Consider the following 22,697-nt stretch of genomic DNA (forward strand, 5'->3'; position numbering starts at 1 on the left):
TAGGAAAGCCTGGGAGAGAGTTCAGAAGCTAGAGAACTGGATGAAAGTAAATCAAGAAGGTTGAGAATACTTGTAAAAGTTAGGAAACCCTGCCTGATGTCTGTAAAGTCATATAACAGCAAACTGGTGTATAATAGCAAGTGGTAGCAATCTGATGCCTGAGTTCAAGGCCAGCATGCCTACAAAGTGAGTTCCAGGAAAGCCAGGGCTACACAGAGAAATCCTGCCTCAAAAGACAAACCAGCCAACCAACCATATATAATAGCTGTAACTTAGCATTTCTTACTTTGGTCCCAGTGCCGTATTATAAAATTGCACTACACAAGCATAGCTTTGCTTTTTATGACATCTTTATTTTATGTAAACACTGCAGGTCCCAGGAGCTTATGTAACTCACTTGTTTGTTGTTGGTTCATCTGCTGAGTACAAAGCATAGATCAGTTCTATCTCCACCCGGACATTCCTTTCAGTCAAAAAGTTCTTCCTTTGGTTTGACAATGCTTTTGTGACTTACTTATTGCTTGACCACCTCGACTGTAAAAATAGAGTAATAACTGTCCTTAACTCATAGAGATGGAGAAATAACTAAGAATACGCAGGAAACACTTTGCACTGTGCCACACTTTAAAACTAACGAAGGGGAAAAAGCTAGCTTCGGTGTTTCATTGTCCTACGCTCCCCCAGTGGACATCTTCAAGGCACCCCTTCCGAAGTTCGGAATAAAGGTGCAGGTAACTCCACCTCCTTACTGGAATTTCTTCCGACCGGCCACTTCCGGTTAGTAAGAACAGGATCGTATTTCACAGGACGTAGGCAATTACTAATGGTTCAGCTGCCCCATCTATTCCAACCCAAAGCTGGGGGGCTGGTGCGTTCTTTGGAGGATGACAGTCCTTGGGTACCAGAGGTTTGAGGTTGTAGTGGGAACGCTTCCTTTAGCGTCGCCGATCAAGAGGCCAGGACTACAACTCCCAGAGTCCCGCGCCCCAGGGCGCGCGCATGCGCCCTAGTGGCGGGGGATTGGAGGCGGAGGTGTCCACCTCTGTGGGTTCTTGCAACTCTGGGAGCTCAGATCCTTCCAGCACTTGTCGAGGAGCGAGAGGAGCGAATGCCTGGCGTTTGGCAGTATCTCGACTTAGGCGCAGGCCAGTCCCGCAAGAGTCAGGCTACCGGTGAGCGCAGGCTGTGCCTCGGGTCCAGCGTCTTCATGGTCCTTTCCTAGGAACTGACCTGGAGAGGCGTGGAGGGTAAGAGTACGACGCCTGCCGCTCATCTCCCGGGCCCATTCCGGATTTCCAGGAGGCCCAGACCTGTGAGGAGATCCGGCCGAGACCAGAGTGACTATGAAAAGCGACGCCTCGACTTCTGCAGCCCCCTTGAAAGGGCTCGGGGGCCCTTTGCGGAGCAGCGAGCCTGCGCGTGCCCTTCCGGCTGTGTCGCCCGCGGTGCACCTGCTGGAGGAGGCGGCCGACCTGTTGGTGGTGCATCTGGACTTCCATGCCGCATTAGAGACTTGCGAACGGGCTTGGCAGAGCCTAGCCGAGGAGCCCACAAGTGGCACGTACGTGCGGGGCTGCGTTCTTTTCTGATCCTTTTGGGGATGAATTTCTGGCAGTGCCAGATTGCACCAACCTTACACCTTGCTTTCAGTAGGGGATCTTCTCTGGGAGAGGCTGGTTGCTCATTCTGCACACGTGCTACTGAGGAAGAAAGGGTCACTGTACAAAGAAGAAATCAAATCATGGAGGGGGAAGCCACAGCCATTTCTTTGCTCATACATTCAGTGCAGGAGGTCAGGGTGAATGTCTATTAAGTGTTCAGTCATAAGAGGTTCAGTAAGCAGGTAGCAGGAGGCCTCCTTTGGGGACCCACCCCCTGTTCACTCGGGTCCATGTCAGATCGTGGAAAACGGGGGAGGGGGTCAAGTCAGAAGTGTGGTCTGGTCCTGTTGAAGGATTGGATGGATTACTTTAGGAAATCCTTGTCCTGGGTTGCTCTTTCTAATGCATAGGCCTCCTCTGGCAGCTGGGGGCACCACTGCTCTGTGGTTTGTTACCTTCCTTAGGGCCCTGTGAGCCCTAAGGGAGTAGGCAGAATGAATAGTCAAATTTGATAGCAGGGAAGCAAAAACTGGAGAAATCGGCTGTGGTCTTGGGAGGGGGGGAGCAGGGGTTGCACAGTGGATGTTGAGGGCTTTGCTTATGGCCATCTGGACATAGAGAGTTCTAAGAGGCCAGTTGAGTTCCTATATGAACACCCAGCCAGGCACCTCACTCCAAGCCCACTTGTCACTAAGCAAACTCTTGACACTCAACTCTCCTTCAACACACAGCAGGTGGCTGTATGTTTGCTGTGTGCCATTCCCACAGGATTACTTTCCAGCTCATTCAACTCTGATTCCCACAGGATGCAAAGATGTGCATTGGGCAATGGCTCATTTGCCGGGGATGGGGGGGGGGGGGCGGCGCAAGAGACCAGTGGTGAGGCCTGATCCAATCTATAGCAGAAAAGGTAAGGGTGGTAGCTTCCCACCTGGAAGCTGGGTACCAGTCTGGGTGGAAGAGGGAACGGAGTGAGGGGGAGCACTTCTAAACCTGACTCGTGTCTTTCTGCTGACAGTGTTGTGGAGGTGAAGTGCTCCCTGTGTGTCGTGGCGATCCAGGCTCTGGCAGAAATGGATCGGTGGAGAGAAGTCCTGTCCTGGGTCCTCCAGTATTACCAGGTTCCTGAAAGGCTTCCTCCCAAAGTCCTGGAGCTGTGGTAAGCCCTTGGTGCTGACCCTGGGTCAGTGTAGGAACTCAAGTCCTCTCTTGAGTCAGGGGTCTTGAGTCAGGTCTCATGACTCCTCTGTCCTCCTTCTCTGTCAGCTTCCCTTCAGGTTCGGGTCTCCTCCCCACTTTGTTCAGACCACAAACCACAGCAGCCGAGGATGAGGGAGGCTGCATTTGGGAGTAGGATACAAGAAGAGAGAGTGCACATGGGTTAGGAGTAAGCAGGCTAATGAGAGGACAGGGCCAACCAACCTTCCTGCTGCCTCTTAGAGTTCTCTAATTCCTAAAATAATTTTTTTTGGTGTGTGTTTCGTGTATGTGGGTGTGTGTATAAGCAGTGTGTGTGTGTGTGTGTGTATGTGTGTGCGCGCGCGCGTGCATGGAGATCAGAGAAGGGTATTTGGAGTCCTCCGTCATTCTCTGCTTTATTCCTTTGAGACAGGGCCTCTTCCTGAAGCTGAAACTCACATTCTTTCTTGGCTAGGCTGTTAGCCAGCAAGTCCTGTGGCCCTCCTGTCTCTCACCCCTCAATGCTGGAATTACAGATGTGGGTAGAACCACATTGGGCTTCTTACTTGAGCGCCAGGTCCCCAATTGAGATCCTCAGGATTGTACAGCTAATGCTCTTTTAAAAAATATTTTACTTTTTGTTTTATTATGTGTGTGGGTGCTTTGCCTGAATGTATTACATGCATAGCACTACATTGTACGTATACACTACATGCATCCTATGTATGTACTATATGCATGCTTGATGCCCACATGCCAGAAGAGGGTGTTGGATTCCCTGGAACTGCAGTTACAGACAGTTGTGAGCCTCCATGTGGGTGCTGAAAATTGAATCTGGGTCCTTTGGAAGAACAGCTAGTGCTCTTAACCTCTGAGCCATCTCTCAAGACCTCAACCTCCAAAAAAATTTTTTTTTGTGTAACAGCTTTGGCTGTCTTAGAACTAATTTTGTAGATCAGGCTAGCCTTGAACTCACAGAGATCTGCTTGCCTTGCCTCCTAAGTGCTGGGATTAAAGGTTTGTGCCACCATTCCTTGCTAGCAATCTGTAATTATTATTATTATTATTGTTGTTGTTGTTATTATTATTGGTTTTTCAAGGCAGGGTTTCTCTGTGTAGCTTTGGAGCCTGTCCTGTAACTCACTCTGTAGACCAGGCTGGCCTCAAACTCAACAGAAATACACCTGCGTCTGCCTCTCAAGTGCTGGGACTAAAGGTGTGTGCCACCACCACCCAGCACAATCTCTAATTCTTAACAAATTTGTTATTATTTTAAAAAATTGTGTGTGTGTGCATGCACATGCATGTGTGCACATGAATACCTGTGCCCTTGTATATCCCAGAGCTGGAGTTACAGGTAGTTGTGAGCTGTGCAATATGAGTGCTGTGAATCAAACTCCAGTCCTCCTTGAGAGAAGTACGCATTATTAATCACTAACTCTCCAAACTTCCAGTTTTTAATTTTTACCAGTGTCTATGTCCCCCCAGGGAAGGTCTGGAGGACCTGGGAGGGTGGGATTGCAGAAATCTGTGGTTTTGCAAATGAGCCACCTGTAGAGCACTGATTCTTCTCTTTTGGGGACACAGCATCCTTTTATACAGCAAAATGCAAGAGCCGGGAGCTGTGCTGGCTGTGGCTGATGCCTGGCTCCAAGACCCAGACAACCAGGGCCTTCCTGAGTACAGATCACTGGCAGAACTCCACCTGCTCCGTGTGCTGCTACCCTTGGGCCGCCTGTCAGAGGCTGAGGGGCTGGCAGTGGGTTCTGCAGCTTTCAGCGAGGCGCAGCGGGAAGCAGTGTTCCAGGCCATCTGCACAGCAAGGCAAAAGGACACACAGGAGTGCTTGAGTTCTCAGGAGCAGCAGAAGCTGAGCCAGGAAGGTAGGACATCAGGGCTCTCTGGCCTCTGCAAAGGGGTCCTGTGGCATCACCTGCACCAAGTTTAGGAACTTAAGGATTTAAGTCACAGAATGGAAAGCCCCTGTGTTATATTCCAAACCAAGCTAGAAGTAGGAGGGCATGGAGAGTCTACATATGGGGAGCTGTCGCTGGCTCCCCTCACCCTGATTTGTCTCCAAATTGCAGGGATTAAAGGCTGATTGTGGTAGTGTACACTCTAACTCCAGCACTTGGGAGGCAGAGGCAGGTGGATCTCTATGAGTCCAAGGACAGCCTGGCTTATGGAGTGAGTTCTAGGACAGCCAGGGCTGCACAGAGAAACCCTGTCTTGAAAAAAGCAAAACCAAAAAGAAAGAAAAGTCACCTTCCTTTGGGGTCTGATTAGCCTTTCACTAGATTTTTTTTTTTTTTTTTTTTTTTTGCTTCTATCATGCTGGCCTGGGAGCTGTTACTCCTCCTTTAAATGCTGGCCCTAATAGACACACACAGCTTAACTCATGAAATAGAAATGACCTCCTTCAGCTTTGGGTCTTTCTGCTCCACCTATCTGCCGTCACTTAACTGGAGCTTTAGAGTGTTTTGTTTTTTAGCCGAGGTCTGCCTGGTTCATTAGTATGCACTTGTGCTATCCAGTGTCTTCTGGTAGCATTCTTACAAGGCAGCAATGTGGAGCTGGGGGTGGGTTGTTCTGTTACAGGAACTTTAAGGCCCCTCGCCCCAAACCTCACTCTTCTCAGTCCCCTTCCTTTGGCCTGTGTGTGGCTGCTCCAGAGGTTAGAACATTACCTGCCTCCTGGACCAGGCCCTTCTGTCCCTTCTTAAAGGTTTATTTTTATTATTTTAAATTGTGCCTATGTATGTGTCTGTGTATGGATATGTGTGTGTGAATGTAGGTACCCATGGAGGCTAGAGATCTCCCTGGAGCTGGAGTTGTAGGCAGTTGTGAACCCCCGAATGTGGATACCAGGAACTGAACATATAGTGTGTGTGTGTGTGTGTGTGCGTGCGTACATGTTTTGTGTGTGTATAAACTTTGTTATAGAAAAGGTTGCACCCCTTTTATTTGCTATGATATTGCTTTATTGTGTGGTGAAATAAATAAACTAAATAAAAATTTGGATATGACAAAAATGATTGTAAATTAAACAAAATAAAACAAAACAACAAAATAAAACACACATCAAAATTAACAAGACTGAAAGACTGTACTGTTCAGTGATCTTCTATACAGTTTGAATAGCCATTCAGAACAGAATCTGTGAAGTTTTGCATTGGATTTTATACTTCCACACTGAATATATTTTTATGTACTTAGCCCCCATCAGAAACAAAATATCCATTTCAGAGAAGAACAACAACAACAAAATTAATTGGCTTTGCCTTCTTCCAGTATCTTCTGTCTTTGGACGCCTTAGGAATTTTTACATTTTCTTCTTTTTAAAATGTACAGGAAAGCCTGTTCTCCAAAGTACTTTTCTCTGTGGCCCTGTACGCCTGTACGCCTGCTTTGCTGGCAGGTTACTGGTTCAGGAGTTGCCTGTGGCTGCCAGGCCTTCTACCTTTGCCTTAGTTAGGTTATTGCTGTGATAAAACACTATGACAGAAAGCAATTTGAGGAGGAAAGGGTTTATTTCACTTACACTTCCCTATCATAGTCCATCATTAAAGGAAGTCAGGGCAGGAACTGAAGACAGGAACCTGGAGGCAGGAACTGATGTGGAAGGCATGGGGGGAGGGGTGCTGCTTGTTGGTTTGCTCCTCATGGCTTGTTCAGCCTGGTTTTTTTTTTTTTTTTTTATGTTTTATTTTTATTAGTTTTAAAGGTTACACTACAAAGCAATGGGTTTCTTTCTTTTTTCTTCCTTTTTTTTTTTTTTTTTAAGACAGGGTTTCTCTGTACAACTTTGGAGCTTGTCCTGGAACTTGCTCTACAGACCAATCAGGCTGGCCTTGAACTCACAGAGATCCTCCTGCCTCTGCCTCCCGAGTGCTGGGACTAAAGGTGTGCACCACATTTCTCCTTCTCCTCACTTCCCATCTCCTACCCTTCCCACCCTTCCATCCGCTCCTCAGAGGGGGTAAGGCCTTCCTTGGGGAATCAACAAAGTTTGTCAACTTGCTTTCTTATAAACCCAGGACCACCACCCAGGGATGGTGGGATAGGCTCATATGCATCAATAATTAATCAAGAAAATGCTCCCCTGGCTTGCTCACTGGCCAGTCTGGTGGGGTCATTGTTTCTCTTCCCAAATGACATGGAAATCAACAGCACAACCATAACCCCTGTGGCAAGTCCAGGGGCTTCTGTCAGGACTGGCACCGTTTGTCTTTGGGCTACTAGTAATCACGATTTTATTCCACAATCCCAGTCTTGAATTCTTTACTGCATATATTAAAGGCCCTTCATTTCTCTGTGTTAATGTGTCACTAGTAAGACTTGAGTTATTTTACACACCAGTTTGTAACATTGAGGAATGCTGTAAAATAAGGGGGCTGTTCTCAGACAATGCTTACACAGCGGAGTAGGTCTCGTGTGCGCTGACTGTGTCTTCACGCAGTCCTTAAAACGGCTGTGGGTGCTGCTGAGTAGTAGAACACTCACAAGCATCTGCAAGGTCATGGATTCGTCCTCATCACGGCAGAAGCCAAATGGAACCTCCAAACAAACAATGCTGTTTTTAGAGCTTTCAGCATTCCCATTGAACTATTTCATGAGCTGTGCAAGGGAATCATTCTCATCCTATAAACAAACAATGCTGTTTTTAGAGCTTTTAGCATTTCCATTGAACTATTTCATGAGCTGTGCAAGGGAATCATTCTCATCCTATTTTGGTTGGCTCTTCAGATCTGGCTCAAAGTTCAGAGCCGGGGAAGTTGATTTACCTGACTCGCCCTGTCATGCTGTGTCCCTTGCTCAGGTTCATTCTCCCATAAGCTGATGTCACTGCTGAGGTTGCTTCGCCAGCTTTGGGACTCTGTGGTGAGTCACCTTCTCTCTCGGCCCTTCAAAAAGAGCCTCCTGGCTGCCTTGATACTCTGTCTGTTGGTTCTGCGGTTTGACCCAGGTGAGTAAAGGGCACCTACAGCAGGGCCTGTGAGGGCAGGGGTTGCTGGGACAGAGCCACCCCCTGTGACATTGTTCTCTGAGCCTCTCCCATAAAAAAACAGGAGTCCACCTCACCTGGCAGGAGAGGCCAGGCCTAGAAAGAACCTAGGATAGAACATTTCTTGCTCTGCCAGTGAAGTCGGCCTCTGCTCTGACTAGAGGGATGACCTCTAGTCAGAATGCAAGATAAGGATGCCTTCCTCATCGTTAAAAGACACCTAAAATAGAGTCTATTCTCCTTCACTGTGACATAGAGATGAGCTTTCCAAGTGAGACTTGGGAACACACCTGGTTGTTTCCTGAGGTGTGGTCACCCAGATGTGCAGACATTGGACCACTATTGGGGGTGTGTGAAAAAGACCACTGTCAGTACAGAATGTCCTCTAACTTTTTTGTTTCAGCCTCCCAAATGCTGGCATTACAGGTGTGCATCCCCAGGCCAGGTTTTCTGTCTTACCTTTGCTCTATGAATTGTGACCTAGCCTCTTTTTTTTTTTTTTTTTTTTTTTTTAAGAATTTAGTGTAGGGTAGAATCACACAACTTTCAAATCCAAGGGGAAATGAAAATCTTTAATTTGATTCATTCATTTTCTTTCATTTTTGGTTGAGAAATCCGATAACCAGAGAGGCAAAGTGACTAGACCAGAGTCACACAACTTGCCTGTTTTTAAAGCTGCTACCTTTCGACTTTAGGTCCCTGTTTTCCTCTCTTCCCCTTTTCTTTAGTCAGGGTTTGTTTAACTCTTTGCTGGACTGTGAGCAGGAATGTCCCCTCTGGACAGTTACACAGGAAAGTCACTTGCAACTTCCAGAAACCCTGAAAAAGACAGGTGAGCAACTACACCTGATGTGGGAAGCAGACTCTCAGCCTGGAAAAATACATTTAAGAAAGGGATGGCTAGTCTGTGTGGTTCATGTCTGTCCCTGACTTCTACTCTGTAGATGCGATAAGAATTTAGAAATTCTTTATGACTTCCCCTAAACACTTTTGTGTCATAAATGCTGATCTCCTAAATGGTGGGACAGAAAGCCGTTTGAACTTGGGTGTGTCCTGGGCCACTCAAAGCTTCCCCAAATGTGTCCTGGTCCTCAGGAGGGGAGGACCTGGGGGTGGGCTGCAAATGGAACTTGGAAGGAGGAGGTCAGTTGCTTTAAAGAAAAATGACATGTATGGAGGGCTAGAGGTCATTTTTGGTGGCAGATGGCATACATAGCTTCCGCTTTAGTTTCCGAGAGAGTCTCTCTTCACCAAACTTGGAACTTGCCCTGGGATTACAGGCTCGTGCTCCTACCATGCCTGGCTTTCACATGGCTGTTCAGTACTTTACCCACTGAGTCTTCTCCTTAGCTCTAAATACCGCTTTTCCCCATTTGAGGGGCAGGTCTGTGTGCGCCTCATTGTGTTGCCCAGCCTGGCCTCAACCTCTGGTTCCAGCTAAGCTCCTGCCTCAGCCTTCTAAGGACCTGGGGTATTTCTTCTGTTTAAGAAAGAAGTATGTATTTTTTATTTGGAGACCAGGGATGAGCTGAGATACCATGTTTGTCCGGTATGTACTGAGCCCTAGGTTCCGTTCCCAGCACCACATGAGACCTGGCATGGTGGCACATCCCTGAGGTCCCAGCATTTAGGGGGCAAAGACAGATCAGAGGGCCAGTTATCCTTGCATGTAGAAGTCCCAGGCCAGCCTGGGCTACATAAGACCCTGCTTCAAACAAAATAAAACCACCTCCCCAAATCAAACCAAAACAAAGATGGAAATATATATTTCCTGTTCGGTTTTTAACTATGTAACCCAAACAAGGAAAATAAACAAATGGTAGATTTTTACCTATTTTTAGTGTAATTTGTGGTTACATAGGTAATACGGTCATAGGGCTCCAAACTGAGAAGGCATAGAAAGGTAAAAAATGACCCCCCCCCAGCAGCAGCCATCGCTGCTGTATTTACTTTTCTCACGAGCTGGTGCTTAATAAGCATTTTTTAGACTTTACAAAATGTTTATGAGTCTGTCTGTCTGTCTGTATGTATGTGTGTGTACCACATGCATGCCCGGTGCTCTTGGAGGCCAGAAGTGTTGGATCCCCTGGAACTGGTATTACAGATGGTTATGAGCCTCCATATAGATGGTGGGAACTGAGCCCAGGCCTTTGCAAGAGCAGCCAGTGCTCTTAACCCCTGAGCCATCTCTCCAGCCCCAATACAGATATTTTAATACAGGCCTAAGCATGGGAGTTAAGAAAGAGAGGGACTCCCCCTTACTATAGGTGACAGTGGTGTGCCTGGGACAGTATATGAGGCCACTGGCAATGGGTCCAAGATCTAACACTAAAGCACAAACTGACTGAGTGGAGCCCGTTCTGTATGGAGAGACACCTTGCCCAGAGGTGCCTTGGTCCTGCTTTAATGAGATGATGGGACAGACTTAGTAGACTTCCTAGGGGAGGCCTTACCCTCTTCATGGAGCAGATGGGAGGAGTTGGGGGGGCAGTGGGGGAAGCAGGAGAGGAGGGAGGGGGAACTGGGATTGGAATGTGAAAACTAAATTAATTTTAAAAAGTATAAAAATAAAAAGAGGTACTCAGAAGGAAGCACACGAGGCACACCTGGAAGGCACACCTGGAAGGCACACCTGGAAGGCACACCTGGAAGGCACGGGTGTGGGCTTCTCTTGGGAGTCACCAGCACCTGTGTATATACTAGAAAGATTGCGATGTAATAAGTCTGGATTTCTTTCTAGAACATTTAAGATTATTGTAATTCGAGTAGAGAACACATATCTCAGAGAAAGAGAAATTCCTTGTTGTTGAGAAGGCTTCTGAAAGCCCAGATGCATTTTCCAGCCACCATGGAGGGCTGAGGGAAGAACACTCATGATAGTCTTTCCTTCCCCACAGCAACCCCTTCTTCACTGCCCTTCCTCTACCAGCTGGCCCACCTCTTCCGCCGGATCCGGAAGGCCACACTCTCTCGGCTCTACCCACTGGCCCTCCGTGACTGAGTGGTCCTACCCTGGCCGCCTTGACCTCTCACAGTCCACATCTACAGAAGCAGCAGAGTTGAGTCCTGTGGCTGAGCCCCAGGTGGGGGGCGTGGTGGTGGGCCCACTTCATTCTAGAAAGTGGCCAAGGCCTGTGAGCTGCCTTTGAGCCCTCCCTTTGGAATTCCATCGTGACTGGCTTCAAGGGTGTGTAGGAATAGAGGTGCCTGAGGCCCAGCTATCCAGAACAGAGGCCTGGCTGCCCGGAGCAACAGCTCCTCAAAAAAGGAGGGGTTCTGGAACCGGAAATGTCTTGAAACATCCCATTTTCTTGACAAAGGCAGAGGGTGACTTTCCAGGTCAGGGAGCTCACACACATCTTGTGAGCCTTTGCGTCTGAAAAACTTACCTCTGAGAATTGCGCCACAGGGCAGTGTTTGAAACGAGAGGTGACTCTTCTCCCATGCTCCTCCCACAGATATCATGATTCCCAGCCAGTGCACCATCCCCCTCCCACTGTGGGGCAAGAGGCATCTGCCTGAGGCTTTTTGCTAGGCAGGCAGACCGTGGCTTCTGACCCACCCAGGTGACCACTGGGAGCAAAGTGAGGCTGCCCGCCCTTATCTCTGGGGAATGTGATCTTGCTTGGTGCCGCTCAGTCTTAGCTCAGCTTTCCAGTATGCCAGGGGCCAAGCAGCGCTCTCTTGAACTCACTGTCTTCCCACTGGGCCCCACCACCCTTTGGCCTGTCCCGCTAAGTCGTCTCCTCACTGTTTCTCCTTGGTGCACACTGCGGCAGGTCCCTTCTCTGTGCCCCGTTGTCCTAGTTGTGGTCTGTTGTTTGTAAAACGCCCAAGTTTCTTTGCTCGTGTGGCCCGAAAAGTAGGCCAGTCTCAGAGCTGAGAGCCGAAAATGGAACTGGGTAATCAGGTGAGTTGGAAGAGCCGTGGGGGCTGGGCCAAGGGGGGGCCGATGGGGGCCAAAGGGACAGACCGCAGCGGGGAGGCACTGGATGTGTCTCGGTATTTCTTTTGATGACCACAAACGCCTCGTGTGTTTCTGTGTAAGTAAATTGCATTTCATTCTGGTGTCACCAGGACGGAGGCCCTCAGCCTCTGTCACCCTATCTCCCTCAGCGTGGATGATAAGAACGCGCAGGGCCGGCTAGCTTTTTGCTGGTTGATTTTAAGGAACTGTGAGTCAACAGCTTTTCTTTAGAAGAGGAAACCTCACAGATATTTAGAAGTCCATCTGCATCCTGAAGCCTTGGGGACCATGGCAACCTTTCCCTGTCATTTTGTATATGACCTTTAAGCAGACCCCAGATGACTGGGGAAAGAAACGGAACCAGGAAGGGCTGAGACCACTTGACAGTAATTCCTGTCTTGTTTGCTTTTGAGATGACAGTCTCACTCTTGTTGCCCAGCGTGGCCTAGAACTCCACTCACCAGCTTCTTGGATTATCTGTGACTCGTGCACCTTATGAGAATGGTTTTTGAAATGGGAGTCTGAACATCCATCTAGAAAAAAGAACCCTTAATGGCGTCCGTGGCCCACAAGGATAGAGATCTAGATTCTTCTTAGAAACTTAGGCCCAGTGTTTGGACGTTTGGCTGACTGCTCATTTGCTGTGCTACCCTGTCCCCTGGGCATGCTGCTGCATTCTGGCTGCCCGGCCCTCCTCAGGCCTCTCCACGGTGGCTTAGCTGTTAATCCTAGAGGGTCTTACAGCAGCTCTGTCCCAGGAGACCCTTGGCTTTTCAGGCTTGCTCAAGGGTCCCTAACATCCTTCCATAGCTCTTTCTGCTTCCCGGCCCGTCTCATGCCCTTCCTGCGTGGTGACTTGCCAGTGGTGGGGTAGTGCTGGAAGCTCTTTGAAGGTGCAGAGCAAGGCTCACATCCCTGCCCTACGGTATGGGTGACTACTGAGCAGAGTTCCGCCTTCTCACCTCTAAGTCATCCCTCATCTCACAGGGGCTCACACATGACAGAACGGGCACTTAGGAAGCTTTTGGCACTTTCTCCTGCCCTGAGTGGTGGCTGAGCTGAGGCCCAGCTGAACATGTACCAGTGCTCGGAGGGGTGAATGAGTAGAGGGTTGAAGCGGGTACTTGCGCTATGCTACGAAATCCTGAACATACAGCTTGATTGTGCCCAGCTTGTCTTTCTGCTCTCTCCTGCTGTTCCTCACTGTCCACCTGGTAGCCTGTGGGGCTCTGGTTATTGTCCTGAATACTGCAGGGCTGTCTGTACCCAGCCCTAACCACCTGCCTGTCAGGTGAGGAACTTGCAACCAAAACTGCTGCTGTTACTTTGGCCTTTCCTAGCATGTAGGCTGGTCCTCAGCTCTGGGCGTAGCAAGGTCAAAGTGAAGGGCGGGCCTTCTTGGTAAACCAGTACAGGAGCCAAAGCTGGTTTTTGAGCATGAACTGTGGCTCGTCTATGTAGACACATTCTGTCACTGTAAAACATACACACTCAATTTCAAAGACCAAACACCAAAATGTAAAAACAAAAGCTAAAACAAAAATATGGAAATACAAAAATTTTTATATTGATTGACTGTTGAAATGATAATATTTTGGGTATATCGGATTAAATAAAATCTATTGAAACTATTTTCAGCTGTTTCTACTTTTTGTAGTGCAGTTTCTAAAATGTTTAAAATGTCTTATGCTGGTTGCATTTGAATAGTGCCATTCAAGGCACCACACATACTGGCCAGTTTCAGAGGGGGATCGATGTCCGAGAAGAGCAGTGCATCCTGGGATTGGGAGGTGTTGGGTATAGAGAGTGTCAGTTGCAGATGGTACCTTGCAGCCACCTTCTTTTTCAGTTAACGAAACTGAGACTCAGAAAGGTGAAACCATTTGTCCTGAGTCACAGGCTGAATAAGACCCAGGCCTCCTGACCTTCCTAGTGTTCTTACCCTGCCTCCTCTGTCCCAGCCTTCTCTGCCACTCTCTGGCTGGAGTTCATTGTTAACAGGCAGATGTATCAGAGAGGGGAAACTAGACAGACTCAATCCACTTCCAGGGGTCTCCAGTGTGTGATGTAGAACAGACATTCTGACTGGAGGGGTGCTTGGGGCAGCTGGAGCAGGTGTCCTGAGCTTGACAGGAGGCTGGGCTGGTGTGGGTGGCTGGGGTCAGGTGGAAGGGGGCAGGTAGCAGGAGAGCTAGCCTCTGAAGGAGGACATGAAGTTCTGAGAAGATGGAATTTGCATAATGTCCCATGCTCTTTGCATGTATACACACATATGTACATTTGCATGTACATATGCACGTAATGTATATGAAGACATAAACATATTAGAGTTTTACACTTACAAAGCAATGCATAAGGTATAAATTATGGGGAGAAGCCTGTCCCTTCCACACGTTCATTCCCAGGCCTCATTTTCTGCCCCAGGGCAACTGCTGTTGGTATCATCAGATATGTTCACTCACCCTTCAAGTTTTCCTTTCTCTTACACAATAATAGTACACTACTGTTTTTGCACACCCTGGCCACACTTCAAAAGGAAAGAAAACGACAACTTCATGAATCAAGGGGACTTTGTCCCCTGTAAGCACACGTTGATTTGCCTTATTTTTTGTAGCTATAGAACAAGATCACTTTTTTGTTTAAAAACAAAAAACAAGGGCTGGGGAGATGGCTTAGTGGTTAAGATCACTCATTATTATTGCAGAGGACCTTAGTTTGCTTCCCAGCTGCTATCGGTTCCAGGGGATCTGACACCCTCCTCCGACCTCCTCAGGTACCAGGCATGTAAGTGGTACTTACACATCCATGCAGGTAAAATACTTAAACACATAAATAAATCTAAGAGTTAAAAACAGACAAAAAACAACTTTTGAGGTGGTGTCTGGCCATGGTCCTGGGTTGGCCTTGAACTCCTGGCTCAAGTGACAGTCCTGTTTCTGATTCCTGAGTGCTGGCATCCCTGTCCTCCTACGCCTGTCACATTGCTGGGATTTGTCTCCCTCTTCCTGGCTTAAGATCCACGGAAGATGGTCAGAGCTCTTCCCTGTCACTTCACACAGAGCAGCTGCCAGAGTAGCCCTGTGGTCACTGTCCCAGCAGCAGTGTCTGTGTGTCTGGCTGGAGGGCAGGCCTGGCCTGTGTGTGCGCTCTGTCTGGACTCCCACATTTCCCCTAAGCCTGTAGTCTGCCTCTGAAGCTGCCGGAAGGAATGACAGAAAGAGAAAAGTTTCATATGACAGCCTACAGGGAACTGCCAGGGATTCTGGCCTGACTTTCCTCTCTCTGCATGGAAAGGCTGCAGTTAGTGCACTTTGACCTCTGCCCCTCTTTGGTGAGTTCACCTCTGCTTTAGTTAGGCAAGCTGCTGTGGCCTGGCCCCAGCTGACCTCACTCTGCCGGTTGGAAGTTAGCTGAGAAATGCTTAAGTGTGGCCCCCTGTGCTCTCCCCTCCCTTAGTGTGGTGAACTAGAAGTGCAATGGGCAGGAAGCCTTGAGCCGTTTCGTAAGCTGCTCTTGGGATTAAGTAGGTCCAGATGTTAGTTAGTTCCAGCCTTTGATAACACACATGCTCCCCTCTTTCATGGTGCTGGGGATGGGTGTAATTCTGGGTCTCACCCACGCCAAACATAACCTCCACCACCCAGCTGTTTTCCCTGACTTAAAAGCAATTGCTTCAACCTGTCCACCTGTCCGAGGTCACGATTTTCACAATTTCAGTTGCCGTTGGTTAACCTCAATGTGTACAATGCAATAAGATTCTGAGAGAGAACATGCCTATCATTGATTACAGTGTTACCGTGATCATTCTAATTACTATCAAGTATATGACTAACTTCATATTGTATCCAACTTATAAACTTAAAACTTTAGTCACTGTGTGTGTGTGTACATACATGCCACAGCTTCTGTGTGGAGGTCAGAGTTGGTTCTTTCCCTTCATCATGTGGATCTCAGGGATCAAACTTCGTCTTCAGGCTTGGCTGCAACTACCCTTACCTCCTGATCCAGCTTGCTAGCCCCTGATTTATTTTATTTTATTTTTGTTTGTTTGTTTTGAGACAGGGTTTCTGTGTGTTTCAGCCCTGGCTGTCCTGGAACTTGCTTTGTAGACCAGGCTGGCCTTGAACTCCCAGAGATCCTTCTGCTTCTGTCGCCTAAGTGTTGGGATTAAAGGTGCATGCTACCAACCCTCAGCATAAGCCCCCAATTTATTATCTTTATCATATATACCTCAGTTTATTATCTTTATCATATATATGATAAATACATAACCTTGGCAGCTTGAGACCCTGTGGAGGAAATAGCAGTTTGTACTTGAGAGAGACTGTTAGGTTCTGGAAAAAAAAATAATTCCTACTTATTCCCCCTATACTGGGGGGTAGATTCCTAGACTTGGAGCATGCCAGGCGGCGCTTTCTCCCCAGGGTGGCAGCACTCCATCCCATGCTCAGCACCTTGCCTTCTCCTTCTCTGTGGGGCCATGGACAGTGTGTGTCTGTGTTGGGAGGTGGGGCATGTGCTGCAGGAGTGAGCGGTTAGAGTGCTCCAGGGGTGTGGTGGGGGTTGTTTTTCTCATCCCTTGCTCTCTCGGGGAGACTAGTATTACCTTTACTTGGCAGTTTCCCAGCTCTGTTCCTGACCTCTCAGGATTTGCTTGACCCCATTCCCAGCTACAGAGAGAGCCTGGACCTGTGCTGCCCGGCCATGTTCCCCGTCCTACCATCAGCCTTTGCTCTTGTAACTCACTGGATTAGCCCCAAACCCATTCGTGTCCAGTGTTCTCTGTTCATTTATATATAGGTTATCTAGCCTGACAGCAACTCACTCCTCAGCTGTGTTCTTCTTCCTGTGAGGTCAATGCTGTTGCAACTACTGGCATACGTTTCTCTTTTCAGACATGCTCACGCACTTAATAACAAACCATTCATTTCATTCAGTCAAGAGGCACATTTTGAGGAGGCTAATAGAGTGTCCCTCCTGCCTCATACTGCTGAGATGTACCTAAGCACTTTCCAAGCGGTAACAAGTTGTATCTTGCAACATACCTACCAGTGGGTCAGGGATGGAGAATGCAAAGAAGCTATAGTGGGGCTCAGCAACTTGCTCAGCTTTGCTTGGCTGTTAAGTGGTGCTGAGCTTCGAACCTAGACTGACTGGCACCAGAGGTCAAATTCTTACCTTCCACTGTTGCAACTAGAATGAGGCTATGTTTGTAGGAGACCATGTAATAAAGATGAGTTGAATGGAGTTGTATTTTGGTCTTGAGAGTCAGAGGGAGGAAGGAATAGAAGCAGCAGAAGTTGCGGACCCTTTAAGGCCAACATGAAGACTGAGGAGTGAGGGCCGGGAGGAGCAAGGAGCGGCTTTGGTACCTGTTTCAGTAATGTCCTTGCTCAGCTCACCAGCACTCTACTGGCAGTGGCAAATCTTGGTGGCTCCACCAAGATGGCTCAGGTGGACAAGCCACACTCCTGGTTATCACTGGTCTTAGCTGGGTTTCAGTGGAAGGAGCCACTTTGCATCTTGGGTCCTCTCCAAATGGTTGTCTGAGATCCTGTTTCCTCTCCTTAGTCTAGTACAAAGCTGGGAGCTGGCAAACTCGCCTGTGATCCTACGAGAGATGCCACCATACCCATTCTCAGTCTTTCTTTGGCAGTGGATGGTAGCCACCTTCCAGTAAACACTCACACCTCTACAAAATTCTGAGCTTAGCCTCTCTCTGAGTAGTGGTCTGTCCCATTCATAGGCTTTATGGTCTCCTAGAGGAGTGACAATGACTTGTTTTCATAGGTGCCAAAAGACATGCTCATGTATCGTGTGTGTGTGTGTGTGTGTGTGTGTGTGTGTGTGTCTGTGTCTGTGTGTGTGTCTGTGTGTGTGTGTGTACTCAGAGTCTTGAGCATGCTAAGCACCAACTACTGCCAAGCTCCAAGGATAAGTAATCCCTTTTTTTCCCCTTAAGATTTATTATGTAGAGTGTTCTATCCGCATGTATCCCTGCATGCCAGAAGAGGGCACCACATCTCATTACAGATGGTTGTCAGCCACCATGTGGGTGCTGGGAACTGAACTCAGGTCCTCTGGAAGAGCAGCCAGTGCTCTTAACTTCTGAGCCATCTCTCCAGCCTGGCTTTTTTAGTTATACATTCAATGGAGTGCTTTCTCTGTATAAGTGAGTGGGCATTGTGGGATGGTATTTTGGAGTGCAGTTCTTGAGAACATAATTTGTGAATTGATGTCTTGCCTTCCCTTTCTTTGACAAATCATCTTTCCTGTACCTCAGTTTCTTTAATATATGCAGGTGGTAACCTGAGGTGACATTGCTTTAGATGTCTTGAGGGATCTCAGCTTTAGGTGCCTGCCTCTAAGGTGTCGGAAGCAATTGGTGACAGAGATAAAAGTTTGTCTTCATCCCTTGACCTTAATGGACTCTGTCCTTGCCTTTCAGCTCTAAGGACTCCTTGCCAAGTTCCATGTGTGTGGCGTGTGTGGTTAACAGTGTCATTAAAAAGCTCTTCCCATTCCCAAGGCAGGTGAGTTGAACAGGAGTTGGAGCTAAAGCTGAAGAGATGATGCTCTGAGAGTTACTATTTGTGACATCAGCCCGCCAGCATGAGTGGGTGTGTGGAAGACTCAGAGCCAGTGTGGAGATGATGTCTTCTCCCGCTTAAGACAAAAGTGACCCAGGCACCCTAATGATTACTTTGGAAGAATGACCTAGGAGAAGGGCTGGTGGGACTGGGTGCTTTTACAGTTGTCCTGAGATTTGCTTTTTCCCTGGTGGTAGCCTGATTACAGCTGCTGTAACTATGGAGACTTGAAAAGGGGGCCTCTGTGCCTGTGTCACTATGGCCAAAAAATGTTCATCCTCCCTTTTGCAAGTGCCCTTCAGACTCTGCGATAATGGTATTGGAATATTAACACTTAAATATGAGTGTACTTAAGGTGGTAGGGGACACACAACACTAATTAGCAATATCAAGTTCTTGAATCCAGGTTATCTCATGATAAGATATTACTTGCTGTCTGTTACAGGCCATGGGCACCTGGACATGGACACTTCTCCCTTGATCTTTCCATCCTAGATATCTGGACTCTTAAAGTCTAAGCCAGTAAAGCATGGACAAGCCTGTTCATGTAAGGTTTGGCCTCCCAGTTTGGGTTCACAGCCAACAACCACACTGGAGCTCAGGCCTCTGGCATCAGACTCCTAGATATGAAGTCAAGCTCTGCCTCTTATCAGTTGTCTAATGAGGACTAAGATTCAGCTTCTCTAGGACTCAAATTCTTTTTCTGTACAATAAAAATGATGAAATTTTATTCTCTTTAGTCTGTTGTGAGAAGTAAATGAAATAATGCACAGTGTTTACTCACTGTCAGGAAATACTGCACAAATAAATATGAATATCACCAGTAGTCCTGGATCCCTGCTCCTCAGGAGGCTGGGACTGATGGATCAAAATTCTAACATTAAGTTTAAGGTTAGCCCAGGTAACATAAGTGAAAAAGTCTCAAGAATAAAAGGTAAAAAAGAAGCTGATAATGGCCCATGTCTTTAATCCTGGGGAGGTAGAGGCAGGTGGATTTCTGAGTTGGAGGTCAGCCTGGTTTACAGAATGCATTAGTTTCAGGAGAGACAGAGACCTGTCTGGAAAAACAAATAAACAAATAAACAAAAGGCCAAAACCAAACTAACAAAAACCCAAGGATATATCAGTTATTGAGCATTTGTCTAGCACAAAGCTCTACCATATACCACAAACACAAATATTATACATAGTCATTCCTATGAAGACCAACTTTTTCCTGTATAATCTGTAGACAATATCTCCTATTCAAATGAGTATGGCTCAACTTTGAAGTCATCCTAATTATTCTACTAACATGAACTCACTGTACAGAAATGCATACCAGAAGAAGATGACTCACACCTGCTAGGCAGACTGTGGAAGAAGTAGAGGTAATTCCTTCAGAAGGCTTTTCACAGTGTTGATGGTTGCTTTCTCATAAACAGCCTCGATTTGACACAGTTTCTCTCTTTGCAGAAAGGGGATTGTATTAGGTTTCTCCAAGGAATGGAAATGACACTTTATTTACTTATTTACCTCATATAGATTAAAAAGATTTATTTCATTTACATGTGCAGTGCTGGGTATCAAACCCAGAAGCTTGTACCTGCTAGGGTAATGGTCTACCATTGAGCCACATACCCAGTTCTAATGAGTTGGTCATAAAGATTGGTCCATGATTTCACTGTGGCTAAAAAGCATTAAGATGTGCAGTCTGCAGGCTGCAGACTTAGGAGAGCCAATGTGTCTGTTCTAATCCAAATGCAAGAAAGCACAGAAGGTCACTCGGAACTTAGCCTTGTCCTATTCTTCATTTGGGTGAACTCATCCATGTGTAGGAAGGCATCTGATTAACTTGATGCTAATTTTGTTCAGAAATGCTCTCATGGATACACCCAGATGTTTGGCATCCTGTGGCCCAGTTAAAGCAACAACAACAACAACAACAACAACAACAACACACACACACACACACACTTACAGGGATGGGGAAAACATGTCCTTTTGTCTTCCAAAACTTCTACTCAGGAGGGGACACATGGGGTAGGGGTGGGATTGGGGAGTATCAGTCTGGGATTGCTCAGGTTAAATGATTTTAAGAAGGAAGGCTTAAAAATAAAAAAGAAGCACACACTTCTTTCTTTGTAAAATTATCCTATTTCTGAGGTTGTATGTGATGTGATATGCTCTCTCTCTCTCTCTCCCTCTCTCTCTCTCTCTCTCTCTCTCTCTCTCTGTGTGTGTGTGTGTGTGTTTGTTTGTTGCCTGCATGTGTCTGGGTACCACGTGCATGAAGTGACAGTGGAACCCGGAGGAGAGTATTGCATCCTCTTGGACTGGGTTATAAACAATTGTGAGCCGCCATGTGGGTGTTGGGAATGGAACCTGGGTCCTGTGGGAGAGCAGTCAGTGTTCCTAACTGCTGAGCCATCTCCAGCTCCCAGGACACATTTCTTACTCTAAAAGCCACTGCCAGTCTGCTCAGGCTGACAAAACAAAATACCACAGACTGGGCAGCTTGAAGGTTAGAAATGTATTTTCATGGGCTGAAGGTCCAAGATCGAGTACCTGTAAGGTGTGATTCTCCTGTGGCCTATTTCCCTGGTGTGCAGAAGGCCTCCTTGCCGTATCCTCACATGGCCTATGGTAGTGCATTCCTAGAGTCTCTCTCTTTCCTCCTATAAGGACACCAGTCCTGTTGGATTAGGGCCTTATCCTTTATAAAAAAAATCTTTATGTGTATGGATGCTTTGCCTGCATATGTGTACGTGTACCCTGAGCGGGCCGGGAGAGGGCCCAAGAACCTCTGGAGCTGGAGTTAAAGGTAGGAGCTACCATGTGGGTGCTGGGAAGTGAACCCTGGTTCTCTGCAAAGGCAACATTGTAGGACCTCGTTCAGCCAGTAGCCTTTGGGGTACTGGCCATTAAGGCATGGTCTCGGGTGCTATATGAATGGATAAGGGGGGAGGGAGGCAGAATTGTGTGCTTTCTCTTTTGGGTGGTGGTCAAGGATCAGATTGCAGCCTCCAGCGCCCCAGGGCAGAAGACCTTGGTGGTTGGTACCCTACAATTATTGTGTGGAGTGTTCACCAAATAAATATGTGTTATCCTTTTATTTGGGCTTCAGTGGACTTCTTTATTCCCAACACTTTTGGAAGGCGATTTGTACATCATCCAAAAGCGATGTTTTAGCTGTTAGTTTGTTTTGACTCTGAATGGAAATAATTTTTTTCTGTTAATATTTTATTCCCATGTTCCATTGATTGTGTTTTGTTTGTCAAGTTATGATTGTCATTTCCAATGGTATGACTCTTCTCAGCTAAATTGTCATTAGCAACAAGTGGTCTTGAGAACTGAGCCATCTCTTCAGACCTAGGGTCTTCTCTTTAATCTCCAAATACACCCCATTGGGGATTAGAGCTTCAGAAATGGGGGGGGGGGCAGATGCTAACAATTCCATAAATGACAGTCAAATTCTTTTTATTTCTTTGGAATCAAAAGATTTAGCATTTGTAGAGTAGTCAGGTTCCATCAAATCCCATTATAGAATGTAATTGAATGCCACCAGTTACTTGTATCATCAACTTTATCCTGAGACATTAAGAGCATACTCATAGTACATTTAGTGGCTTATGAAAAAGACTTGAAAATTAACTTATTCAGGTGTATTCTCTGAGCCCTGATGGGGCAGGCACCAAGCTGAGCAACATGACATAGATGTTGCAATTTTATAGGAGTGTTGAAACACATACACACACAACCTGTAATTCAAAGCATATAAAATATTAAGTAATAAATGAACAGAAGAAGTAATAGGATAAGCATAGGAGTCTGAAAGAGAATTAATAACAACCATTCTTTATTGAGCATTTGCCATGAGTTGGACACAATTTAATTATGAGTCTCCATTTTTATTTATTTATATTTTAATTTTTGGGTTTCTTTTTAAGACCGAATTTCTTTGTGTCATAGCACTTTCTCAGTGTAGCCCTGGCTGTCCTGGAACTTGCACTGTAGACCAGGCTGGCCTCAAACTTACAGAGATCTGGCCTGACTCTGCTACCTGAGTATTGGAATTAAAGGCATGGGCCACCATCCGCTCAGAGTCTCCCTTTTTATGCTATTATACTATAAGACCTGCCTGGGCCCTTCCCCTCTGTGGGCACTGTGATGCTGCAGGGGAGCTGCTGGCCTAGCCTGTCTGTCCCAAGCACTCTCCATGGAGAGTGTGTTAATGCCAGCTGTGGAGGTGACTTGTCTGGAGCAGTGGGAGTGGGAAGTCTCAGCTTGGAGGCTAGGTATCAGTGGGAAGTGTGTTCAATGCTTTCTCATGTGCAAAGATACTTGAAACTCATAAATAGGCAAATACGTGGATG

At 47.0% G+C, this 22,697-nt stretch overlaps 1 protein-coding gene across 1 annotated transcript; it reads left to right on the forward strand.

Annotated features, from left to right (window-relative positions):
• The first annotated feature begins 1,015 nt into the window (after positions 1-1,015).
• On the forward strand, positions 1,016-13,383 carry Pex26 (peroxisomal biogenesis factor 26). Its single transcript, XM_051203702.1, has 5 exons — positions 1,016-1,561; positions 2,620-2,760; positions 4,368-4,663; positions 7,600-7,746; positions 10,683-13,383. The coding sequence occupies exons 1-5, from the start codon at positions 1,344-1,346 to the stop codon at positions 10,784-10,786; spliced, it is 906 nt and encodes a 301-aa protein (XP_051059659.1). The 5' UTR covers positions 1,016-1,343; the 3' UTR covers positions 10,787-13,383.
• Positions 13,384-22,697: the final 9,314 nt, after the last annotated feature.

This window comes from Phodopus roborovskii, unplaced genomic scaffold, assembly GCF_943737965.1.
Source record: "Phodopus roborovskii unplaced genomic scaffold, PHOROB, whole genome shotgun sequence".
Classification (NCBI taxonomy): Eukaryota; Metazoa; Chordata; class Mammalia; order Rodentia; family Cricetidae; genus Phodopus; species Phodopus roborovskii.

Bases quoted from the DNA above. Each gene is read 5' to 3' on its own strand.
- Pex26 (XM_051203702.1), top strand. From the start codon at position 1,344: ATGAAAAGCGACGCCTCGACTTCTGCAGCCCCCTTGAAAGGGCTCGGG. The intron at 2,761-4,367 runs GTAAGCCCTTGG...TTGGGGACACAG, and splicing joins CCCAAAGTCCTGGAGCTGTG to CATCCTTTTATACAGCAAAA. The intron at 4,664-7,599 runs GTAGGACATCAG...TCCCTTGCTCAG, and splicing joins GCAGAAGCTGAGCCAGGAAG to GTTCATTCTCCCATAAGCTG.